Genomic DNA, 27,031 nt, shown 5'->3' on the forward strand with positions numbered 1-27,031 from the left:
AAACTTACAGATGATTTTTGTTTGTTTTTAGAATTCTCTACTAAGTTTTTACAATAAGCTCTTTGTAGTTTGATAATAACTTTTTTTGAATGAAAAACGTCCTTCAAAATAGCTAAATGCCTCTTAACTGCCTTAACTTGTTGATACTTTTGCTGACTCAAAGCAACTATTTCAGTTAGTTCTTAAGATACCCCTGAAGTTGCATGATAACAAGCTTAAAAACTATTTCATCTTTCTTCCCTTTCTTCTTTTCTTGCTGTTTCGTTTTTTTTCTTTTAAAAATTGTATTGGGGTAAAATATACATAACAAAATTTGCCCTTTTAACCATTTTTTAGTGTACAGTTCAGTGGCAGTAAGGACATTCACAGTGCTGTGCAACTATCACCGTCATTCATCTCCAGAACTTTCTTCATCTTCCCAAACTGAAGCTCTATGCCCGTTAAGCAATAAGTCCCCTTATTTTTGTCATTTTCCTTTGTTTGCTTTCTTTTGTTTTATTTATTAATTTTGGGGGATCACATTTAGTACATCACTATTATTCATAGTGGAGATAAATTCAAAAGCATTAAATTTGAAGAAATGTCTGAGTTTGAGCCCTGGTTCTTCCAGTTGTCAGCTATGTATGTGACTTTGGGCAAATCACTTTAGAAGCTTCAGTTTCCTGATCTTTAAAATGGGGAGAGGATCATCTATGTTTAACATATCATAGGACTGTTGTAATTTTTGTAATGTTGTAATTAAATAATATATGTTGACTTCTTTATGACATGTTACAATTCCTAGTCAAAAGAGTGAGTGCACCATTAGCATGACTGCTATTTATGTTCATAAGGGAGCCAAGAGGTTGTCGTAGAAATCTTGACCAGTTGACATTCTAGTGGACTCTCTTTCCTTTTCAGGAAATACAATAATAACCTTTTATTAAATCAAACTTTTCCAACCCGCAGCCTGCGGACCACCTGAGGCCCAGGACGGCTTTGAATATGGCCCAACACAAATCTGTAAACTTTCTTAAAACATTATGAGATTTTTTTTTTTTTAACTTATCAGCTATCATTAGTGTGTTTTATATGTAGCCCAAGACAATTCTTCTTCCAGTGTGGCTCAGGGAAGCTAAAAGATTGGGCACCCCTGATTTAAATAATGCTGTTTTTCAAAGTGCGTTTGAAAAATTTAGCTCATTTAACTCCTCATCATAGTAAGATCGGTATCTTTAGTTCTGTTTCACACATGAAGAAAATGGAGGCATCAAAATCTTGTGGTTTAAAGTATGGACTCAGAAGCTGGACGGTCTCTGTTTAAACCCCAGCTCTTTCACTTACTAGCTGTGTGACCGTGGACAAGTTACTTAACCTCTCAGTGCCTTCGTTTCTTTATGTGTTTAAAAAAAAAAAAAAGGTGACAATAGTAATACATATCTTCTAGTATTATTATGTGGGAATAGAGGAAAAGCTTCCTCTAATTCTTTTTTTTTTTTTTGGGATGGAGTCTGGCTCTGTCACCCAGGCTGGAGTGCAGTGGTGCGATCTCCACTCACTGTAAGCTCCGCCTCCCGGGTTCACGCCATTCTCCTGCCTCAGCCTCCCGTGTAGCTGGGACTACAGGCGTCCGCCACGCACCCGGCTAATTTTTGTATTTTTAGTAGAGACGGGGTTTCACCGTGTTAGCCAGGGTGGTCTCGATCTCCTGACCTCGTGATCTGCCCGTCTCGGCCTCCCAAAGTGCTGAGATTATAGGCGTGAGCCACCGCACCTGGCCAGCTTCCTCTAATTCTTGAAAAGTGTTGAGAACTTTGTGCTAGGCACACAGTGAGTACTACATAAGTTTTTGTTAAATAACAAAAAATAAAAAGAAACGGAGACAACATGTTGTCACAAAAATAGTTAAACATAGAAGTGGGACTAGAATGCAGGGTTCCCAGTCCCTCCAGTCCCTCTCTCCCCATCTTGGACTCCTGCACCATACGGAGATGCCTCCCCAACACTGCCAGGATCAACCTCCTGGGCCAGTGGTCCCAGTAAGCTACAAAGCTGGGCCACTATTTCACCATTTATAAAACCTTTCCCAAACATTTATTTAAATCTAGTGCTGTAAAATTTTTATAATTAGACACAGTGACTCATATGCCATGATGGTATTTTTGAGCTGTAATGATTCTTATTTTGGAAAAAAAATGATAGTGCATTTTATTATGATAATTTAGAAATTCTATTTTTATCCTTAATGATTTGAAATATATTTAAAAACTGAAAACTATCTCTGATATTTCATTTTCTATATACGTGTTTGATAAATTGACTGGATCAGGAGAACAAATGTACAGAGCGGTGGTATCCATATCCCCTGGCACAACTCAGAAGTCACTTACAGGCCTAGGCTTCCTGTGTTTCTCTGACCAAGGGTGATCTCTGGCCAAGGAAAGGTTTGAGGTAGGCTGAAGTGCCCCAGAATTACCACCAACAGACAATTCTCAACCAGAGAGGAGAGTTGGTGGGTAAACACCCCACCCACCTCATCCTTTGGTGGCACAGTGGTCTCTCGGGGGATTCCCAGCAAGAATGTGCCCCAGTTGCCCACTGTGGTACCCTTTACTGGTTTTTTCTACCTCCCCGTGCTTCCTGGCATCTTCTTCCAAATAATTACTTGCACCTAAATCCTTGCCTTGGGGTCTGTTTGGGGGTGAATGACAATTTACAAAGGCAATTTATGACCCTGAATCTATTATCCCTTCCACCTAGAGCACGGTTGATTTTTCTTTGTCTTTGTGATGTTTTTTTCCGTTCTCTGTGTAGCTTCTTTGCTACACAGTAGAGTAATTGCAGGCTCTGTCTAACTACAATTTGCAAATGGGATTTCGAAATGTTTTTCAAACATTTTGGCTCATAAAATTTTAACAAGTTATAAATGTATGTTCGTCCCTAACATTTTTGAGGAATGAACACTGTGTGCCAGGATGTTTGAACACCTACTGAAATTAAATGGATTACTACTTTCCTTTGTCATTTTAAACATATCCACTGGCAACTGTAGTATTTCATCCTTCATATACCCTTCTGATGGGCTCCCTTACAGGGTTAGCATTGAGCTCTGAAATTGGATCACTCTGCTGAAACTAATTTTTGGCCCAAGGGTCAATAGTTACCCAACTCCTCATGAGAAAGTGCCATAAGATGTCCAACAACTAATTGCATCTCTCTTTCCATTTTATCCCTAAGCTTCTACATCCCTCCTATCCCAGGATCAGTACCTTCCCACTGTCAGTAGCTCTTTCTCTAGCCTTGTTCCAGCCTCTGGTTTCTAGTCCTTCACTGGTGCCATTTTTCACCTTGGCTCTAAGATCAAGGTCTCACTCAGATGAACCCTGCTGGCCCTGAGGCCTCTGAATATTTTAAAGAGCCCAGACACTACTCTAGGCCTCAGGCCATAGGGAACTGCAAGGCGTGTATATGGGGGTGAAGAGAATCCTTGAGGCCTTAGCCAAATTTTCTGGAAAGTGTCTTCTGGGACAATGAACCCCAAAGTGAACTTCACATGCTCCGGGAAAGATGTGGCCTGATCTGACAGGTAAGGGAGGAAAGTACCAAAGCCTCTATTTATATTGATTTTTATTTTAATATAAGGATGAATTAAACATGAGTAATATGTAGTATCCAAATTGAGGCTCACCGACATCACAGGATTCCTTACCATGTGTGGCTCAGGCAGCAGGAGTGAGTGGCCCACTATCTAGAAGGCTCAGATAGGACACCATTACTCTTCTTTGCACTTTTAGCTTAAGAGAAGGCATTGCCGACTGATGTGTGTTGTGCATAATCTAGTTTTAATTAAACTAACCTCCTCAGATGGGCAAGTGGCTTAAAAATATTCCTGCTGAAACAAAATAGAACAAAACAAAACCCCACAGATTGTAGATGATATTAAAATTGCAAGCCTAAGAGAATAATATGAATATGACAGAGAAGACACTTGCCTCATTCCTGGTATAGGCTCTAATCAGATATGACACATTCAATCACATCATAGTTATAATAAGCTTTTCTGATGGCAAAAGGTTCACTGTCAATAAACTAGGATAAAATATTTCACAAAAAATATTTAAAGTAGTCTTTAAAATTTTATTTTACTGTTAGCTCATCTTTTAAAAATTCTACATTTTAGCATATGTTTTCTCCCTGACTTGTTTATGAACTCTTGTACAATACCCACCCACATTCAGCAATTACCATTTTCTAGATTTTTTTCTCTCTTTCTTTCTGTGTGGATGTTGTTGTGTTTTGTTTTGCTGAGCTTTGGAAAGTAGGGTGCACACATCCTCACCTTTCACCTCTAAGTATTTCAGTGTATATTTCCTGAGAACAAGGGTAGTCTTCTACACAACCCAATGCCACCATCACAACGAATGAAATTAACAATAATTCCTGGTAACGTAGAATGAAATTGCACCTAATATATTAGTACAGCAGTACATATATATAATTTATACATTAACATACATACAATGTAGTTGTATGTTCAATTTGTTATTACTTTCTTAAAGCTCTGTTCTTAAAGGATTTTTAAAGAATGGGAGTTGGTATACTTCCCTAAGTGCCCCCACTTCCCCTCCAACCTCCCACCACCCTTACTCCAGCTTCTTCTTGGGCATCAGAGTAGACTGACAAGGTCCAGATGAATGTTTTCTGCAGGGAACTGGCCCAACTTGTGTTGCTAGATGGAATATAACTTTTGTTCTTTTCTTCTCTTCTCCATCTCTTCTGTCTTCTCCCCTTTCCTCTCCTCTCCTCCTCTCCCTTGCCTCCTTCTCTCCTATCCTCCAATTTCCTTTCTTTTTCTCTTGTTCCTTTTTTTCTCTTCCCCTCCTTCCATCCCCTGACTTCCCCAGTGATTCTGCTCTTTTTCTTTTAGTCCCTCAGGCATTCCTGCCCATGTCTGACAGCAGAAAAGTTGAGGAATTATTTATTTAATTGCCCTTTTGCTGGAGCTCTTCACCCCTCCACGCCCTGTTAATCACACACTCAGTCCTGTGAGCTCCAAAGCGGAAAGCTTGTTCCCTCCACGCAGGGACAGAAGTTCTCTCCTGCCCCCTATTACTGCTCTTTTTTACCCATCCTGGTGGGACAAACTAGAGTTTCACCCCTCTCCAACACTTTACCTCTCCCTGTTGAGCCAAAAGCAAATCCCAAGACATTTCTTTTCCCCAGTTTAGCTTCTTCAGTCTCTCTGAATCATAGAGGTTTTCCAAGAAGTTGGTGCTCACACACAAATTAAAGCAATGAAGAAAAGGAGCCAAAAGATGGAGGAATCCCGGAGTAAACAATCAACATGAAGATCCCCAAACATTAATACTCCCCAAATGCAACAAGCCACCCAAAGTTCTAGAACCTCCCTGGTCTCCTTCCTTTGTTTGTTCCTATTGGAGGAATACCTTCTGACTCTTCCTTAGCTTCTCTAACAGGATGTGACTTTACTCCACTTCTCCCCAGTCTTCCCTCATCGATGTTTTCAATATTACTTGAAATGACCACAAAGACTCCTTACTCCTTTCTTTATAGGTTCCTCAAAAGCTTGAGGCTAAGAATTGCAAGTCCCTTGCGGAGGGTAGAATAGCGAAGTGGGATATGAGTTCTGTTTGTTCATTCAGTGTAGCACCTCAGTTCTTAAAGTAATGGGGAATGTAATACCTAATTTCTGGAGGGTTCTTTCTAGCTATTTTGTTAACATATCCCCATGAGCTCCCTGTCAGTAAAGAATTATCTCCTGTTCAAGGATGAGAATACTGAAGTGCAAAGTCTATGATTCATCCAAGACCATACAACTAGTTGGTAGAATCACCATTAGGAACTACATCTCTTGATCCTAGGTCTGCATTGACACCCAGAGGAAACTAGAGTATATTAAGAAGAAGTGAAAAGGAGCATTGGAGATATTTATCCTGGAGAAAACAGAAAAGCATAACTGCAATCTGTTACATACTTAAAGATAACAGTTGGATGGGCACCAAAGACCAGTAAGTTCTCCATTTGTGGAGTAATAGCTCAGAGAGATAAGATTCCACTGCTCTGGGTTATAATCATCACACAAGCCAGCTAATAATTGCCTCAGTTGTTCAGAAAAATTCTTGGTGCTATTCTCAGGAGAAAATAAAGTTGATGTTTAATAGTTTTGTCAAATCTTATCAGGTAGAATTCTAATTTTAAGGCAGGCAATGTGTCAGTTACCCTAGAGACCATTTGGTTCATTTAATTATCTTCTTTACCTCAGTATTCTCCACATAGTATACATTAGGATTGAAGTGGAGGTTTAAAAATATTGTAATGCAACAATTGCTACAGACTTCCGTAGGTAATTATGGACAAATAAGGGCTGAAATGCTGGATCCTTAAAAATAAACAAACTGCCCATATTTGAATAAAAGACATACCTTTCTGTGGGCAAAGGTTTCCAACCCTGAGTGTGGGAGCCAGCTACTTCTACTTGCCAAGAATCTCTTTGACACATTAATCTTGCCACAGAGAACATTTTGTGACCTTTCCAATGTTTGCGTAAGAAAAATGAAGCACAGACGTTTTCAGAAGTGGGAAACAATTGTTTGAGCCCCATATTGTCAGAGGAGCAAATTTGTCAGTCTATTGAAGAATGATTTTTACTGACTTAATGTGTAAAAGGGAAACTTCTCTCACTCATTTGTGAGAAGTTGGAAATAAGAGACACATCGGCAAGTCACATACTATTCATCAACTAATTAGCAAGTATTTGCCGAGTCCCTACTTTGAAATAAGTGATTATAGAGCAAGGAACCTGGAACATTTTTAGGGAGACAGGAAAAAGAGAAGAGGAGAGGATGTAAGCTTCTGACCTCAGGACACTTAAGAAAAAGTCAGGTAGAAAAGACATACCCACAGAATGTAAAATAGTATAATCACCATGAACAGTTTGGAGGTTCCTCAAAAAGCTAAAAACAGAGCTAACATATGATCAAGCAATCCTGCTGGGTATATATCCAAAAGAAAGGAAATCAGTATATCTAAGAGATATCTGCACTCCCATGTTTGTTGCAGCACTGTTCACAATAGCCAAGATTAGGAAGCACACTAAATGTCTATCAGCAGATGATTGGATAAAGAAAATGTGGTACATATACACAGTGGAGTACTATTCAGCCATAAAAAGAATGACATCCTGTCATTTGCAACAACATGGATGGAACTGAAGATCATTATGTTAAGTGAAATAAGTCAGACACAGAAAGACAAACATTGCATGCTCTCACTTATTTGGGAGATCTAAAAATCAAAACAATTGAATTATGGACATAGAGAGTAGAAGGATGGCCACCAGAGGCTGGGAAGGGTAGTGGGATGGGGGGAGGCAGTGGTGGTTAATCGGTACAAAAAGTAGTTAGAAAGAATGAATAAAACCTACTATTTGTCAGCACAACAGGATGACTGTAGTCAGTAATAACTTAATTGTACATTTTAAAATAACTAAAGAGTTTAATTGGATTGCTTTTAACACCAAGGATAAATGCTTGAGAGGATGGATACCCCATGCTACAGGATGTGATTATTATGCATGGCATGCTTGTACCAAAACATCTCATGTACCCCATAAGTATATATTCCTACCACGTACCTACAAAAATTAAACATAAAAAAAGAAGGAAAAGACATACCCACAGAAAACTGGCAAACAATTCAAGATAGTGCATAATAAGCAGAAAATGAGAGGAGTTGATAATCTTGTCATAAAAGTCAGACAGGTTGGGAGAAAGAATGGGAACTATTAAGGCCTAGATTGGTCAGCACAAGCTTCATCAAGATGATACTTAAACTGAAATTTGGAAGGATTGGATTTAAATGAATCAAGAATCTCGAATTGGGCATGACAGAAGGAGGGAAACAGGAAAGTAATGGAAAATTTAGGAATGAGGCATAGACTAGTCTATCTCTTGAGTACAATGGAAAGTTGACAGCTTGTTCTTTCAGAGGGTAGCAAATGGGGAATGATCTATGCAAAATGATCTTGGAACTAAGTCTGGTGATAACTTTAAAGGGTTATCACATCTAATTGTTTTAGATAAGGCTCTTTTGTTGGCAAAGAACAGAAGCCACTCAAACTAACTCAAGTAAAAAGGGGATGGTAGTATTGTAAAATTATAACAGGAGATCTCTTGTACATTCAAAACTAGTACATAAGCCAGAAACCATACCCTCTATACGACTTAGGGCCACATTATCTCAGCTTCTCCTCTTATGTCTGCTTCATTCTTTTTCTCTCAGTCCCTTTACTCAGCTTATTCATCTTCTACATGTTTAAATACAGCTGCCCTGATCTTTTCCTTGACATCAAAATCTTGTATTTCCAGCATCTATTACTAACTATATTCTCTCTATTTTTCTGTTTAAATGTTTAAGAGAAAGAGAAAGAGAAACTCTTTAGTAGCTAGCCAGGCAGTTCATTGACTGGTTTAGATCGGGTATCCACTCCAATCCAACCAGCCATCTCTCCTAAACAGGAACTACCCAGTGGTGTCTCCCTGCATTGGGAGCTCTGGGCAGAGCAATCTAGGCCAGAATAGGATATAGACTGATATGCTTCATGCTATACAGAACCATTAGACTTGCAGGAAACATTTTGTATGTTCTATATACATTTGAGAAACATCTGGTCTATTTCTCTCCCTCTAGGAAGAATTTACCCAAAGCTCTCTTCTGAAAGAACTATGGGTTCTAAAAAACATTGGTTCTAAATTGAATGTTGACTCTACCACCTCTTAAACTGAGCTTCAATTTCCCATCTGCAGAATGGAGATAATAATGTCTACCTATTGGAGCTGTCTGGAATATAAATGAGATAATATAGATTCTATTTTCTGCTTGGAAAAAGGCAAGAGCTTAGTAAATGGGATTTCTTTCATTTATTTGCTATGTTCGGAACATACGATAACAGAAAATTGTTTGCAATGCATTTTAACTTACTTTTAATTGCACAAGTGATATATGAATATGTCAACACTTTAAAGCAAATACTAGATGTTATATTATTTCACTGGTAAATATTTTAGCATGTGTCTTTTATAAACAAGGTCTTTTAAGAAACACACAGCCACAATACCGTTATCCCACTCAATACATTCAAAATAATTCCTTGATATCACCAAAAATACATTTATATTTGATTTTCTTCAATATTGATTTCACAAATATCTTTTTATCATTGTTTGGTTTGATTCAAAACCCAAAAGGAGTCTACACATTGCATTTGGTTGATATGTCTTATACATTTCAGTCTATAACCATTCTCCCTCATTTTCTATGCCATATATTTGTTGAAAAGAAAGGGGTAATTATTCCTGGATTTTCCAATTCAGAATTTGGCTGACTGTATCCTTATAGCATCATTTAGCAGGTTCTTCTATCACTATTTCCTGAAGACTGGCACATAAGTCTAGAGGCTTAATTAGATTTAGATTCAAATGAATTTTCTGGTAAAACTATTAATGTTTTATATTTTAAAGGTTGTGAATTTAAAAGAGCATAGTTCCCAGGGTATTTTTTCATCTAGGAAGACAAGATTCCTAAAAGAGAAGGAAGTAAGCCATTTACTCTGGTTTCTGACTAAGTGAATCACCTTTACTCAGAGAGTTAGTGGTAATTATGACTACTATCTGCCAGAAAATGCAGACAGAAGTCTTAGTTATCATTTTATTTCTAACAAATGTATTAGGGATATCTTTAGCCATATGCATCTTTGGCTGAAGATGTTCACATACCTTTAATTAAAGATCCAATTTCTTGCCTACATTCTAAGCTAGGAAAATGTTTAAAATGGCTAATGAATAAAGAAGATATTAGAAGAAAATAGAACTTTCTTTTAAATTTTTATTTGTATTTGTTTAAAAATAAAGCAAACACAGGTACATTGAAGCAGGACTGTAGTACTGTTCTGGAATTTTGGGGTTTGAGGTGTCTAATAAATTATAGCCCTCTCTTCCTTACCTAATTTGAGAACAGAAAGCCAGATAAAGAAATCAGAGAGACTATGATAAAAAATAGTTGCATCTATGTCTGATAAAGCAGTTTGGAGAATGTAACTCAGGTCTATAGCAATAATGAACTTGCAGACACTCTCTTATCTTCTATATTACACTTGCCATTCCTCTAGACAGGGCCGGTTAAACAACCATAGTCCTCCCTGAGCCCAATGCACAAGCCAGGTTCTTTTTCCCAAACTCGCCACCGAATAATTCATTCCCCCTTCCCTGGTAGGAGGAGGAAAGTAAGTGAGGAGTCAGGGTGCAGCCAAGAGTGGTAAACCAATGGAGGCCTAATCAACATGAAAACAAGTGGAAATAAGTATTCCCCTTCCCTGAAGTCCATGATATAAAAGAGTATCATAGGTAGAACCCAGTTTAAACACAGCATTTTCAGCAATAAACACCCTCGCATGTAGTTGGTCTCAACTCATATCAACTTCCACATTATAGTAGCTCATGTTCAATTGAACAAACTTGTGTGGAGCGTGCAAATCACAGACATACTCTTTGCCCACCAAAGGCTCATGCTCTAGTGGGTTCTCAGACAGGTGTACACAAGATAACTATGCCCTTGTCTTGTCGCCCACTGTGCTAGAGACCGTATGGGGAGTGTGCAGACATGGAGATGTGCTGCTCAGACCTCCCTTGAAGAAGAGACTTGCCCAGCTGCGGGGGTTGCGGTTAGCTGAAACCTCCAACTACCTGTTCTTTCAGGGCCCACTTCAGCTTTCAAGCTGTGGTCATGTTCTCTTGAGTGATTCCTGCCCAGTGACTGAGCCAGGTAGTAACTGAGATCACATTCTTCTTGGGGTGACCCCATGCAACGACTAAGCAAGGTGATTATACATGGGCCTGGCAATTTCCACCCAAAGCAGGACTTCCCCATTGGGTAATCTTTGCTCCTAAGCTTCCTGTTGGGCTGGCGTACAATGACCAGCTATCCCAGTTTGCTTGGACTGAGAGATTTCCCAGGATGTGGGATTTGCCATGCTAAAACTGGAAAATTTCCAGGCAAACCAAGATGTTTAGTCATCCTCGCTGGTATAGACCTGACAAGCTCCCTCTTCCTATCCTACTTCCTCCCCTTTTTCCTTTCACAGGTACTGCTCCTCAATAAAACTTTCATTTCTTACTTCATCTCAGTGTCTGCTTCCCAGAATACTCAACCCAAGACATGGGCACAAATAGCTCACAAACCAGGAAGAACCTAAATACTTCAAGAGAAGATAAAGTCGAGATTAGGAAGGCAAGGGAAAAATCAATGTGAAAATTACAGGGATTCTCCTGGGTATTACTTTTTCAGGGGACCATTTATTATGCATACTTTGAAAAAAAAGAAAAGAGGAATATTTAAAATACTCAATGACTTAAGGTTCCCTGAAGTGGATCTGAATACTCAAAATGAAGGTTTTGCAAAAAAACAAACAAACAAACAAACAAACAAAAAAAACAGCCTCCTTGTCTCTGTGTCCTTTAAGCAACAACATGCCTTGTTATTAATTTCTATGATTTAAGAAGAAAAACAAAGGGAATTTCAGCTTTTCTAAGAGGTATTCTTAAAATCAAGAGAGAGTGTGAATTGTACAAAATGGTGACTATAGTTAATAACAATGTATTGCACACTCGAAAATTGCTAAGAGTAGATTTTAACTGTTCTCATTTTTAAAAGATAAGTATGTGAGGTAATGTATATGTTAATCAGCTCAATCTAGTCATTCCACAATGTATACATATTTTAAAACATCATGTTGTGTATATATACAGTAAATATATACAATTTATATTAATTTTTAAAAATTAAATTAACATGAAAAGAGAATATAAGCGGAATGGTACTTCTGGAGAGAGGAGAAGGCATCCTTCAGGGCTAGTTTAGAGTGAGGCAAGTGGTTATTTGGAGTACAAAATTTAAGGAGGCACTCACTCTTAGGGTCATAGAGCTCAATATCGGCACCCTCAGGACCTGAAAGTGAGCACCTCCTTAAATATTGTACCCTGGGTGTCTCGCTTGCCTCAACTTAGTCCTGGCTCTGGTATTCAGAATAATATTATGCAACTGATGGAGATCCTTCTTTCCTGCCCTAGATACAAAGCCATTGTCCGGCCAATGGATATCCAGGCCTCTCATGCCCTGATGAAGATCTGCCTCAAAGCTGCCTTTATCTGGATCATCTCCATGCTGCTGGCCATTCCAGAGGCTGTGTTTTCTGACCTCCATCCCTTCCATGAGGAAAGCACCAACCAGACCTTCATTAGCTGTGCCCCATACCCACACTCTAATGAGCTTCACCCCAAAATCCACTCCATGGCTTCCTTTCTGGTCTTCTACGTCATCCCACTGTCAATCATCTCTGTTTACTACTACTTCATTGCTAAAAATCTGATCCAGAGTGCTTACAATCTTCCCGTGGAAGGGAATATACATGTCAAGAAGCAGGTAGGTGCTTAGGATTGATTCATTTCCTCCTTGGGGATATAATTCCTTGCATTTCTTTTGGACCCCACTGACAAGCCATGACACTTGAATCTGCAATTAGATAAGGTGGGTGATGTGCGGCCAGATGCTAAATGGAAACGCCTGGCCATGGAAACCCAAGGTGTTCTTTATAATCTTACTCTCCTGTTAAAGACCTAAGCTAGCGAGGTGTTGTGAACCTGAAAGATTTTCAGTGTGGGTTTCTTTTTGAGAAATAATCTGAAAAAGAGTTGTATTTTAAAAATAAATAAATAAAGCTTTGAGGCTTATGGGATGTGACTTCTTTAAACTCCAGTCACATTGTTTGCCTAGAAAGAGGATTACCACATGGAGACAAAGCAGAGGAGGCTGGAAAGTGAGGTCAGTTGAAGAAAAAGAAGTAGTTTGATTAGGATGGGCTCACACTGATTTGGGCTCAAGTCCAAGCTTCATGATGTACTCAGCCTCTCTGGGACTTAGTTTTCTTACCTATCAAATAGGCTTATAATCCCTACATTGTAGAACTATTGGAAGATTACAAGAGAGAGTATATGTAAGGCCTATAGTGCCCAGCATGCAAGATGCCCTCCATATGATTAGACTCTCTCTCTTATTCCCTATAACACCCCATAATGTCATCCTTGAGGTACAAACAAATGGTAGAAAGCAAGGGCTCTGGCTTCCTCCTCTTTGTCAGGGCTTGCCTTCTAGCCCAGGTGTAGATCATGTAGCATCTATGATGGAAAAGCAGAAACACTCCCCACTCCATTTCAGTGAACAGCTGACTCACTTAAAGACCTTACCCTTTAAAGTTCATTACTTATGTATTTGTCTCAATTGTGGGGGAAGAGTGGCAATTTCCAATGAAACTACCTTCCTACTTGAAAAACCTCTCATTAGCCAACATCCATTGTACCCCAAACTCTTTATGGAGAAACATGTTTCCCATTGAGGTAGTGGATGGAGTTGGGAGAAAAAGGAGATGCCCATTCCTCTTTGCCACAGTCCCTTTCTATAGACTATAGTCCAGAGATAACTCAAGATTTTAAAATCATAATAGAGAGTTATCTTGGTTTAGCCAATGAAGAAGAACAAAGCTGGCTGCTCTTTTTGAGCATCAGAGGGAATAAAAAATTATTAACTGTGGAGAAAAGAAAGCCATGAAGTCATAGGGCTGATAAACTGCACCAATGCTCTCCTGAGGAAAAAGGGGGCACTTATTAGGATTTCATGTTGCAATCCAGTCAAATATGTAATCAACTTTGTTTAAAGATCTGTTCTCAGTGGTGTGTTCTAACTCTATTCTTCCTCATGGGTTTCTGCTTCCTGGCTCATCCATTTCTGTGTTTCTGACTCTTTTTTTTTTTTTCCTTTTCTGTCTGTTTCTGTTGCCTTTCTCTCATTTTACTGGATTCTCTCTTGCCCTCTCCTATTGAACTCTTTTTCTGTGGCTTTGTGAATTCATCTATTGCCCTAATTGTTTTTCCCTGTCTCTTTCTCTGCCTGAATCTTTGTCTCTCTGCATTCTTCTGACACTGTACCTTGCTTCTTCTTTCTCTCTCCGTGTGACTCTCTCCTTAGATTGAATCCCGGAAGCGACTTGCCAAGACAGTGCTGGTGTTTGTGGGCCTGTTTGCCTTCTGCTGGCTCCCCAATCACGTCATTTACCTGTACCGCTCCTACCACTACTCTGAGGTGGACACCTCCATGCTCCACTTTGTCACCAGCATCTGTGCCCGCCTCCTGGCCTTCACCAACTCCTGCGTGAACCCCTTTGCCCTCTATCTGCTGAGCAAGAGTTTCAGGAAACAGTTCAACACTCAGCTCCTCTGTTGCCAGCCTGGTCTGATCATCCGGTCTCACAGCACTGGAAGGAGTACAACCTGCATGACCTCCCTCAAGAGCACCAACCCCTCCGTGGCCACCTTTAGCCTCATCAATGGAAACATCTGTCACGAGCGGTATGTCTAGATTGACCCTTGACTTCGCGCCCTGAAGGATGGTTTTGCTTTATGGCTAGACAGGAACCCTTGCATCCATTGTTGTGTCTGTGCCCTCCAAAGACCCTTCAGAATGCTCGTGAGTGGTGTAGGTGGGGGTAGGGGTGGGGAGACCCAAGTGATGGATCACCATTATATTTCGAAAGAAGCCATCAAGTCTTAAGTTTTTCATTTCAACTTGTGAACGTTTCTTCTGATGTGAAGCAAACCTTCCCTTTTTAGAAAAGGGAACAAGTAGAAAATTATTTTTTAAGCATCAAGCCCTGTTAAACGGTTGTGACCAATTATGTCATAGAAACTGTATGAACAACCAGATTTATATAGCAGAGAAATCATACATTGAATTCTTACTTTGTGAAAGACTTCACCTTGTCATTTCTTTAAGCCGACGCTAGTACTTTAGAAATATGACTTGACTTTGTTTTCAGGAATATCTGTAATATATAAACCAAGGAATAACTTTCATTTGCACTCCTAATATGAAAAGTCAATCCTGTGAAAGAGCTCCATGTATGAGGGACACTCTCCAAGTTGCTAACAATGGAAGCTAGCTTAATATAAAACAATTCTCTAAGCATTTATTTTTTAAAAAAAGATGTTACTGAGGACCTAGGAGAAATGCTAAATACATACTTTTAAAGCAAAAACACAACCAAACACATTGACAAATATATAAAGATCCACGTGTGGCTATGTGTGATATTTCACACTCTGAATTCTTACTTGATGGAGGTCTTGTTTGCTGCTACAGTTTTAATCATCCAGGGTGCCATTCCACCCTAGAAGAGAAATACTTTTAGGAAAAAAATTAATCATGCTATTAATTAACCAAATATCTATAAATGCATAAAGTACAGTATTTATTCTTGATACATAGGTTTTGAGTCAAGTGTATTTTACTTAGATTTGTCTTTGACTGCTATACTGAATCAGTAGTTTCACTCTAAGAAGGAAGGGATTGAGCAGATCACGAGGTCAGGAGATCGAGACCATCCTGGCTAACATGGTGAAACCCTGTCTCTACTAAAAATACAAAAAATAGCCGGGCGTGGTGGCGGGCCACCTGTAGTCCCAGCTACTCGGGAGGCTGAGGCAAGAGAATGGCATGAACCCGGGAGGCAGAGCTTGCAGTGAGCTGAGATAGCGCCACTGCACTCCAGCCTGGGCAACAGAGTGAGACTCAGTCTCAAAAATAAATAAATAAATAATAAAAAATAAAATAAAAAGAAAGAAGGGATTGTATCTGAGTAGAAATAGGAACACGTTTATATTTAGTGTATGCTTCTGCTAACGTTTGTGGGAGGAAGTGAATAAAATTTCAGTAACAAGTATTTTTTGTGTGAATATGTATAAGAAAGTCACAGGGGTCTTTAAGAACTGATTGAAAAACAGCTACAGACTTGTTTCTACTTAAGAAGAGTATTTATGAAAGAGCCCATGTGCAGAAAAAGACTTGGCTGAAATATTTTTCTTTTTCTAAGTGAATGTAGTTGGCTTTAAAAAGATTTGATTCCCTTACTTTAGAAACCCTGAATGAAGTTTTTCTTCACTCAAAGAGAGGGCAATTTTGACAGGTTGCAAACATATTAACCCACTTTCTTTTTTTTTTTTTGAGACGGAGTCTCACGCTGTTGCCCAGGCTGGAGTGCAGTGGCGCGATCTCGGCTCACTGCAAGCTCCGCCTCCCGGGTTCCCGCCATTCTCCTGCCTCAGCCTCCTGAGTAGCTGGGACTACAGGCGCCCGCCACCGCGCCCGGCTCATTTTTTGTATTTTTAGTAGAGACGGGGTTTCACTGTGGTCTCGATCTCCTGACCTTGTGATCCGCCCGCCTCGGCCTCCCAAAGTGCTGGGATTACAGGCTTGAGCCACCGCGCCCGGCCTAACCCACTTTCAAATAAATTCAAATTTTACAAATGTGCCCTTACACATTAAAATCCTAAGACAATTTTAATTTAGGTTTTCTCTATCCAGATGAGACACCAACAGTTGGCTCTCATTTTCACATGGCACATATGAAAAGATTCTTGATATGAAGAAGTGCCCACTGTCTATTTGAGCTTTAGGAGTTAGGACCAAGACGGGGTGAAACTTCTTCAATTCTGCTTGCTACGTGCTCTTTTGTATTATACACACCTGCTTTCCTGGTAGTCCATAATTACATAGAACACATAGAACAGTTTGAAAACAAGACAGATAGTACAGCTTAAAGAATCAAGATTTCTAGCTTGACAGTCCAACTCTGCCTCTAGCTATATCACTCTGGCTATCAATTTCACTTGTCTAGACTCATGTTTTCATCGCTAGACTGAGAAGACAGTGCTAAGGTCTTGTCTATCGCTAAAATTCTGAGTCTCTTCATCGTCTCCAGTTCTGTCTCTGCAGCATTTCTGTAGCCCACTTAGTCACAGTAGCCTCACTTCTGCTACCCTTGCAACAACAACTCTTTGGAAGTCCTTCAACCACTATTCTATATTCGTGTTCACATTAGTGGTATGAAAGGAGACAGACCATTCTGTTGCTTCAAGGGGCCCCTTGGAATACTTTGCATGAATGATGTTCCGCAAGCTTGCTATGTTTTGGAGTTAGAGCCGAAAGAGACATAAGAAAACATATTGCTGAGTCTTCTCATTATACAAAGGGTACTCTTCCTATTCTCCCTTCTTCAACCTCCATGCATCTATTATCTTGAACTAGTGTTCCACAATTTGCCCTTGGCTTTCTTCAAAACCCTTGATTATAAATGACTCTACACTTAGTTAGTTGCTAACATGTATAGCCTTTTGAATACCTAGCATAACTTGTTCAGGCATCTCTGATCCACCTGCTTCCAGGGACATTTTGGGAGTAGAGCTCATCTTCATGTCTCCTTCAGTTAACATCATGGCATAGATTGTGTGTGGTCTCCTTCCTAGCTTCTGGACAAAGAGTGAGGAGATGGAGGTCTAGGTGTAGCTGTGTGTCCTTAGGCGAATCTTATTACCTTTTTTTTTTTTTTTGAGATGGAGTTTCGCTCTTGTTGCCCAGACTGGAGTGCAATGGCACTATCTGGGCTCACTGCAACCTCCATCTTCTGGGTTCAAGGGAGTGTCCTGCCTCAGCCTCCTGAGTAGCTGGGATTTCAGGCATGCGCCACCATGTCCGGCTAATTTTGTATTTTTTTAGTAGAGACGGGGTTTCTCCATGTTGGTCAGGCTGGTCTCGAACTCCTGACTTCAGGTGATCCGCCTGCCTTGGCTTCCCAAAGTGCTGGGATTACAGGCACCGTGCCCAGCCGAATCTTACTACTTCTTTGAGACTCTTAAATGAAAGGATTGAAGGAGGCCTTTGCCAGCCAGTGACCAAGGACTGGTAAAACAATTTTGTGAATCAACTAATGGATTGATTTAGACCTTCTTACCAGGAAGGACATAGTTGGGCCCTTCTCTAGGGAAGTCAAAATTTTATTATTTTATTCCACCTCAAGAACCTAAAATTACGTGAGAGAGACCCAAGTCCCCACGTGTATCACTTCTCTGCCAAAGCAGAGTGTGGCAGGGGCTGGAGCTGAGACATTTCACGCCTGGCTTCCAAAGATAATCACGTTTAGCACTTATGTCTTTGGCAAGAAAAAAAAATCAATTTTTGCTGTGGAAAACCATCTGTGTTTATTCAATTGACAGACACTACCTTTCAATCTATCTTAAATTGAGCCTCCCTGAGGCAGGCAGCTCAACAGTGATAGATTAAGCAATAAACAAAGCAGTCTTCCCACCAACGGCTGCTGCTGGCAGGGAAGGTGCAGCTGCTATTGGGAGTGATATTCTTTAGCAAGATGATACTCCCTGCTTAGTGAAGACAGGGCCCCTCCCTGTTGTTGATTTGATGACTCTCCATAAATGTGGATGGCTGAACCCTGGTTTTTGGACTGCCTTCACTCTCGCACTGAACCTGCCTTCTGCCTCATTAACAAGCTCTGGATTTCCCTCTTTGTCCACAAAGAATTTGGTTTCATCTGGAAGGATGGAGAACCCTTAGGTAAATAAACTGTTTAGGGGCTGCTGCAGATGAACCAAGCTCATCTTGTTATGAAAATGAACACTGAACAGAAATAAACGAACTTGACGATAGCACATGAGCATCCTTGCATTGTAAAGTCTTCATTTATGTCAAAAGTAGCAGTTGGTTATTGGTTTCGGAGTGTCTTCATGCATCAAGTAGCTTCTGGTCATAGAAATTAACTTTGTTTGGGGAGTACACATTGAATGGCATCATCTGTGGACTAAAAGGTGGCTAAGTCACTGTTCCTGGAAGCCAGCTAGAAACCATCGCCCTGGGAAGCTGACTGTATGGGAGCTGAAGGAAGAGCCATCCACTTGCATCATGGTGAGATGGGAAGGGTGCAAATTTTCTTACCATTTGTGCTCTTCACATCCACAACAGGAGGTAGCTATTGTTAGAGAGTAGCTTAGAATTACCTCTGGGTTTCTGGGGGGATGGAGCACCTTTTGTACATTTGTCTAATTTTTGGCTATATTTTCATGAAATGGATTAACAGCTGAAAACAAAGGGATTAAAGAATCTTTCTTGGGCCTAGGCTTTCATGGGCCTAGGTTTTGTGCACACTGTTCAATGAAACCAAGGCTTACCAAGCTCTACTTTATTCTTTATCTGGATGGTCATTTCTCCTAGCCCACACCCAGACACACACTTCCCAAACACACAACAATTTCACTATCTCACAATCTCTTACTGTAACTTTGGCCTTCAGAGACACCCTTTGTTAGGTTGCAGGGGGCCAAGCCTTAAGTACAGCTGAATATATTCAGAGCAATCAACAAATAACACACTGAGAACAGACTTTTCTCTTATGTGACTTCACATTAGAAATTCATTCAGTAGAATTTATCTAAATTTTTTAAAAGCTTCAATGTTGCACATATGTTAAATTTAAGGACCCCTGGGTTAGAATATTACTGTGGAATCATGTCCATGACTAATTTTTTAAAAACTTTGCATTTACCTAGTGTTCATGGTCTATAAAGTGCTTTTATACTCATTACCTCATTTCATCCAAGCCTTCCCTGCTGGCCAAAGAGCTGCTTTTACATCCTTTACTGTGGAAATGTGACCATCTACCATTACATTAAAAGGCCCATGGAACTATGAGGCTGAAACATGAAACTGTTAAGACTGGGCCATTTTTGAACTACAAAAAGGCAATTTAATCTGGTTCAGCTTAATCTGATTTCATATTGTTTCGAGGTGAACTAACTGTACTTCATTCCCATGGGCTATTCAGTGATATTGAAGAGCAGTGCTGATCACCACTTCCCCACTTTACAGAATATTCTCTTGTCCCCAAAGTGAACCTGTTTAATTTGGCACAAGGGAGTGGACAGGGTCATTGTTGGCTGCCCCAGGAGAGACATATTGGTGGGCACAACATTCAAGGCCGCAATGAAATGGAAGGCTAAGACAAAGAAGGGTGAGATTCTTGGGAGCAAAGACACTGGCCAAGAAACACATCAAATTTGACCAAAACCTGAATGGAGTGCTGTGGCTCTGTAAGTGCTGGAAAGGAAGGGGCTCATCTTCACCAAACATGACAATGTGCCAAGTCCAGTGCTGGACACATGAAGCCGTGGCAGGGAGATTACTTACTGATCCTCAAGTCACATGGGGAAGTGGAGTTGCAGAGTATAAGTGTGGAGCTGATCTCTCTATGTCAATGTCCATTCCACTGCTTAGCATTGCTTCCCAAATCCCACCTGTGTGAAAAATTAAGTTCACAGTACTTAGTAGAAAACTCCACTCCCTATTCTAGGTTTTGTCCAGAGACCTGAACTAATGATAGCGTCAAAGAATGTATGCAAAGAGCATTGAGGCACACAGTTTAAGGCATTGTTGAGGGCAGAGGCTGAAATGCAGCACAAAGTGGGTGAGTAGGAAAGTCCCTTACGTCAGTTGTTTGCATCCTCCTTCTCCCCTACTCAGAGACACAATTCAGTTGCAACTGGAAGCCCTGGGAAGAATTTCCCACCTGGTTCTGTGTCTGAGAGAAAAAACTTGCTGAGGACCAAGTTAGAGAGAAGACCCAAATGAGAACAGCGAATCTAGCCATCCTTCTCTGAATCAGAATTCGTTGGAGAAAAAGTGTCAGGTAGAGGTAGAACCACCTACGCCCCCACTTTCCCCAAAATAGAGTAAGATATGACAATGGTTGGTTTCCTGGAGTCTGGGGACCCAGGCTACATAAATAGCCTCTAACAGAAAAGCATATCCTGGACTAAGGGAACAGATAAGAAACTCAGATATGGACTTAGGTATCTGAGTGCCTAGCCCTAGGTGCCCTGTTCTAAGTACAGACACCACTGTCTCTCTGCCCTCTCTGAACTCACATTTCTAGAAGATAAGATTATTTGCCTTTTTCCCCCAAATTTAAAATTCACTCACAGAGTCATATAATGACATGAAAGGACTCACATAATTTTATGACATTTTAAAAGAATCATTTTAACGGACAGTAAAACCTCATACATTCAAGGCCTCATTAACTCCCAGACAAGCTTAAAAATGTTGGCATAACTCAGAACTTCAATGTTGAAGGTACACTATATAATTTGAGCATATTGTGAATCCAGATTTTCATCACTTTGCTTCCATTTTAGCTAATAACATGAATAATACATGCACAACATTAAGAAAGTAAAACTCATTATCTTCTAAAAAGTTTTTTTTTTCTGCAATCTGGGCTTTACTGATTCAAACATGACATTTCTTGCATTTAAGTCGGTAGGGTTTTGGGTAATAAAATTCATAAAACAGTCAATTTGGTGAGTTGTAAAAATAAATGGCACAAACTTCTTTAATGTAATTTTATGTTTTGTTTTGAATATTAGACTCATATTTCATAAATTATAATTGTACTTGCTACTATTAACTGTAAATATTTATTGCATTGAAAAATGTACTCTGTGTTAAATAACTCAGAACAAGTTCCAGGTGTGGTACTTAGTGTAAATAATGTCATGGCTTAGCTTTGCCTGGACTCCTTGAACAAATGAATTATTTATAAGAAATGCACAATAGTAATATGAATGATTCAGCTCCCTTTAAATGTGCAAACTTAACTCTGTGACCATGTAAAACTCTATCTATAAAGTGTGCTTTGAGTGGAATTGTTATTTTTCAAGAAATGCTTCCAATGCTTCTATCACGTTGTAAGTGGTCTGTATGACATTAAGTCAAATCCCGTGTATAGTAAGCTGGATGTTCAAGTTGTAGAAGAAATGAGGTTTATTCTTTAATATAATAAAGCATAATTTGTGAAATGGACAGATACATGTATCCAACGTTCAATAAAAAATAGTTGTTGCATGAATGTAGTCTGTGGCTATGTGTCCCATAGTTCCTTGGTTCCTTGGACCGTCTACATCAGAATCGGCCAGGCTGCTTGTTGCAAAATGCAGATTCCCCAACCGTCTATTGACCTGGAACAATGTCAGTGTTTAGGCTGGGTGTGTGGTGTTTCATTAAATTTTTAAAATATGTATTTACCTTTTGAATATGTAAGCCATTCTCATGGTCCAAAACCAAAAGCCTAGAAAGGAATCCAGTGAAAACTTACTCAGCTACCATTGTCCCCTCTGTAGAGTTTTTGCACCCATTACCAAACCCTTCCAAGGAGTGACCATTGTTATGCTGTTATTAGTTTCTTACTTGTATATACTACTGGACACTTTTGACACACATGCAAATAAATACAAATCTGTGTTTTCCTGAAGCCCACCACCGTTTTACAGAAATGGTAGCATCTACATTGTTTGCCCCCTGTTTACTTCACTAAATACCATATCTTAGAGATCTTTCCATATCAGTAAACAGTAGTCTCCCCTTATCCACAGTTTCACTTTCTGCCATGTCAGCTACCCACAGACAACTGCAGTCCAAAAAAAGGTAAGTACAGTACAATAAGATATTTTAAGAGAAAAAGACCACATTCACATAACTTTTACTACAGTATGTTGTTATAATTGTTTGATTTTCTTGTTAGTTTTTGTTATTTTGCTACCTTTCCTAATTTATAAATTAAACATCATAAATATGTATGTTTAGGAAACAAAGAGAGTATCTATAGGGCTCAGTACTATTTGTGGTTTCAGGCATCCACTGGGGGTCTTGGAACATTATCCTCCACAGATAAGGGGGAACTATTGTATAAAGCACTTCCTGATTATTTCTTACACCTGCATAGTAGCCCCTAATTTATTTACCTAGTCCCCCGTTGATGAACTTTCAGGTTGTTTCCAATATTTGGCTATTATCAACCAGCTTGCAATGAATAACATACACAATTTCATGCATGAGCAAGTGTTGCTGTAGGAAAAATTCTTAAATGTAGAACTGCAGAAACAAAGAGCATATGCTTTTATAATACTGACAGTTATTCTAAATTGCTCTCTTGAGGACTTGAACACTAAAGTTTGGGAGTGTCTGTTTCCTGGGATAATCGTAGGCATCAGAGAGCAGGAAAGCTTGTACAAATTATAAATCAAAGTGAGGAAGTCTAGCTGAAAGTTCCAGATGTTTAGCCTACTGCCTACCTGAAGCCTACTTTTCTTTCCATCTTGGATTCTGCTTATTGTGAAGAAAGAGTACTTGATTATAAAGTTAGCTTTCCAGAGACAGTGAGGAGAGTTGGCATTTAGTTCATTTATCCATTCCTGCAGGATCAGTTGTCAGGAAGCAAATTCTTTCTCCCTTTGTCGCCAATTCCACTTATTTGAAGTCTGCCCAATGACTAAGCCAGTGATCAAGTCTCTGGGAATATTTAAAATACTCAACAGCAAACATAAGGCAGCACGAGAAATACCACAATCTCAAAGCTGTGAACAAAATAAGCTGATGACAAAGGAATGACATAGCTACAGTGGATGCAAATTAGGGCTGTCCAAGTTCCCTGTACTCCAGGTGAGAAGAGGTAACACCAGAGATGTCTATGAGATGCAGTCACAAAACCCCTTGAGAGGCACACTGACAGCCATGCCAAGGGAGCTCCTGAGCGTGCAGTCACCACCATGAAATCATCTTGGGAGAAAGCCCTCTGTTTCCCAGATATCTTACCACTTCTGCCATGTACCCCACCCTCTCGAAGTGTGGCATATACAGCCCATGATTAAATTGTAAATGCTTTCTGAAAGTGTCAATGCTTCAAATAGATAAAGGAGATCATTCACAACTGTGTCTGACGTAGACCCTGTATCTCTAGTTTTCCTGGATTAGATGGGAAGATAAGTAGACAAAAATCTTTGAGATATTCAAGCCATAAAAGGCCAAATTGACAATTAAGGTTGGTCAAGGTTAATTGCTCAACACTCTATCCAAAGTCCAAATGACTTTTTACTGTTAGAAAGCCTGGATTCAGCTGGGCTCGGTGGTTCAAGCCTGTAATCTCAGCACTTTGGGAGGCAGAGGCGGGTTGATCACAAGGTCAGGAGTTCAAGACCAGCCTGGCCAAGATGGTGAAACCCTGTCTCTATTAAAAATACAAAAAATTAGCTGGGCGTGGTGGCACGCGCCTGTAATCCCAGCTACTCCAGAGGCTGAGGCAGAGAACTGCTTAAACCTGGAGGGGCGGAAGTTGCAGTGAGCCGAGATCACGCCACTGCACTCCAGCCTGGGTGACAGAGCGAGACTCCATCTTGAAAAAAAAAAAAAAAAGAAAGCCTGGATTCTCTCTTTGTAAGCATGCTGCCTACCACGTCAGAAAAGAAAGCTTTATTAATACAAACACTGTAATATAGAGAATTTCATATTCTCTTAAAAGCATGAATTATTGGAGTTGGAAGCCACTGCAGAGAATGCCCAGACACACCTCCTCATTTCACAAATAAGGAAGTTAAAGAAAAGTGCTATGATTTGTATCTCCACACAGTCATAGGAGTTTGAAGAAATGAAAACTTAGTGACTTGGAGAAGATGTGGATAAGGTGAGCAGATTCATCAGTCACTTCCACTAGAGGGAAGGCAAATCCATGCAGGACTATGTTGTAACACAACAGGCAGAGACCATTCCCGTTCATTGGGCTCAACATTGATAAGCAATGAGTCTAATACAAAAGAGATAAGCTAACATCTTGTCAAGAAAATGACATAAAAGCAGGACTCCTGTCCCTTGAATATGGACTAAATTCATGTTCAACACAAAAACAAATGAATTTCTTTTTTTTTCTTCAACTTTTAAGTTCCAGGGTACATGTGCAGGATGTGCAGGTTTGTTACATAGGTAAAAGTGTGCCATGGTGGTTTGCTGCACATATCATCCCATCACCTAGGTATTAAGCCAAGAATTCATTGGCTATTCTTCCTGATGCTCTCCCTCCCTACATCCCCTCAACAGGCCCCAGCGTGTGTTGTTCCCCATAACGTGCCCATGTGTTCTCATCATTCAGCTCCCACTCACAAGTGAGAACATGTCATGTTTGGTTTTCTGTTCCTATATTAGTTTGCTGAGGATAACAGCTTCCAACTCCATCCATGTCCCTGCAAAGGACATGATCTCATTCCTTTTTATGACTGCATAGTATTCCATGGTGTATCTATACCACATTTTCTTTATCCAGTCTATCATTGATGGGCATTTAGGTTGAATCCATGTCTTTGCTATTGCGAATAGTGCTGCAATGAACATGTGAGTGCATGTATCTTTATAATAGAGTGATTTATATTCCTTTGGGCATATACCCAGTAATGGGAATGCCAGGTAAAATGGTATTTCTGCCTCTAGATCTTTGAGGAATCACCACACTGTCTTCCACAATGGTTGAACCAATTTACACTCCCATCAACAGTGTAAAAGTGTTTCTATTTCTCCACAGCCTTGCCAGCATCTGTTGTTTCCTGACTTTTTAACGATCACCATTCTAACTGGCATGAGATGGTATCTCATTGTGGTTTGATTTGCATTTCTCTAATGATTAGTGATGTTGAGCTTTTTTTCATATAAAACAAATGAATTTCTAAAACCATACCCCCTTTCTTGGAGCAGAAGTCATTTCCTGAAGGGGGAGTGCTGTCTCAGGGAGGTGGATTCCTTGCACTAATGGGTGAGGCCCCATTCATCAGAGGGAGGAGATCAATTCTTTTCCAAGATCTTTTTGTGTCCCTCTTGCCTTCTAATGGCTGTAAAAATTCCCTCAATTGTCTAAATTCAAAACCTTACCATCATCTCTGGCTCCTTCTACTCAGCTCACTCACTTCCAACTAGACGCCAAGGTCTGTAAAAGTCTTTCCAAAATGTCTTGGGTATAAGAGACCATCTCCCAAGGGCTGTATTCAGGAAATAGATGCTAATGCAAGTGGCCAAGTGCCTCCTTGTAGCCTCAACTTTTCCTCCAGGATTCCATATTTCTCCATGATTCAGAAACAAAAGGGTAATGCCTCCAGAGCAGGGACCTCCAGGACTGGATAGTACGGGCCATTCTCATGGATTGGTGCCCATACCATGCCTAAATTGTTGTAATTTTAACCCTCACTCCTGAATCTGCCAAGTCACATATTGTATTAGTCCATTCGCATGCTGCTAATAAAGACATACCTGAGACTGGGTAATTTATAAAGGAAAGAGGTTTAATTGACTCGCAGTTCAGCATGGCTGGGGAGGCCTCAGGAAACTTACAATCATGGTGACAGGGGAAGCAAACACGTCCTTCTTCACATGGTGGCAGCAAGGAGAAGTGCAGAGTGAAGTGGGGAAAAGCCCCTTATAAAACCATCAGATCTCATGAGAACTCACTATCATGAGAACAGTATGGAGGTAGCCAACCCCATGATTCAATTACCTCCCACCAGGTCCCTCCCACAACACTTGGGGATTATGGGAACTACAATTCAGGATGAGGTTTGGGTGGGGACACAGCCAAACCATATCATTCCACCCCTGGACCCTCCCAAATCTCATGTCCTCACATTTGAAAACACAATAATGCCTTCCCAACAGTCCTTCAAAGTCTTAACTCATTCTAGCATTAACCCAAAAGTCCAAGTTCAAAGTGTTATCTGAGACAAGGCAAGTCTCTTCTGCCTATGAGCCTGTAAAATCAAAAGCAAGTTAATTACTTCTTAGATACACTGGGGCTGGAGGCATTGGGTAAAAATACACCAGTTCCAAATGGGAGAAATTGGCCAAAACAAAGGGGCTACAGGCTCCAGGCAAGTCTGAAATCTGATAGGGCAGTCATTACACCTTAAAGTTCCAAAATGATCTCCTTTGACTTCATGTCTTACATCCAGGTCACACTGATGCAAGAGGTGGGCTCCCACAGCCTTGGGCAGCTCTGCCTCTGTGGCTTTGCAGGGTACAGCCCCCTCCTGGCTGCTTTCACAGGCTGATGTTGAGGGACTCTGGTTTTTCCAGGTGCACAGTGCAAGCTGTCGGTGGATATACCATTCTGGGGTCTGGAGGACTATGGCCCTCTTCTCACAGCTCCACTAGGCAGTACCCCAGTGGGGATTCTGTGTGGGGGATCCAACTCCACATTTCCCTTCTGCACTGCCCTAGT

At 40.2% G+C, this 27,031-nt stretch overlaps 1 protein-coding gene across 1 annotated transcript in view; it reads left to right on the forward strand.

Annotated features, from left to right (window-relative positions):
- Positions 1-15,629, forward strand: part of GRPR (gastrin releasing peptide receptor) — a 30,700-nt gene extending 15,071 nt beyond the window's left edge. Inside the window, exons 2-3 of the mRNA XM_050777673.1 lie at positions 12,123-12,474; positions 14,074-15,629. Coding sequence (XP_050633630.1) covers positions 12,123-12,474; positions 14,074-14,463 — 742 coding nt within the window. The 3' untranslated portion in view covers positions 14,464-15,629. The remainder of the gene's footprint in view (positions 1-12,122; positions 12,475-14,073) is intronic.
- The last annotated feature ends 11,402 nt before the right edge of the window (positions 15,630-27,031 follow it).

This window comes from Macaca thibetana, chromosome X, assembly GCF_024542745.1.
Source record: "Macaca thibetana thibetana isolate TM-01 chromosome X, ASM2454274v1, whole genome shotgun sequence".
In the NCBI taxonomy this organism is placed as follows: domain Eukaryota; kingdom Metazoa; phylum Chordata; class Mammalia; order Primates; family Cercopithecidae; genus Macaca; species Macaca thibetana.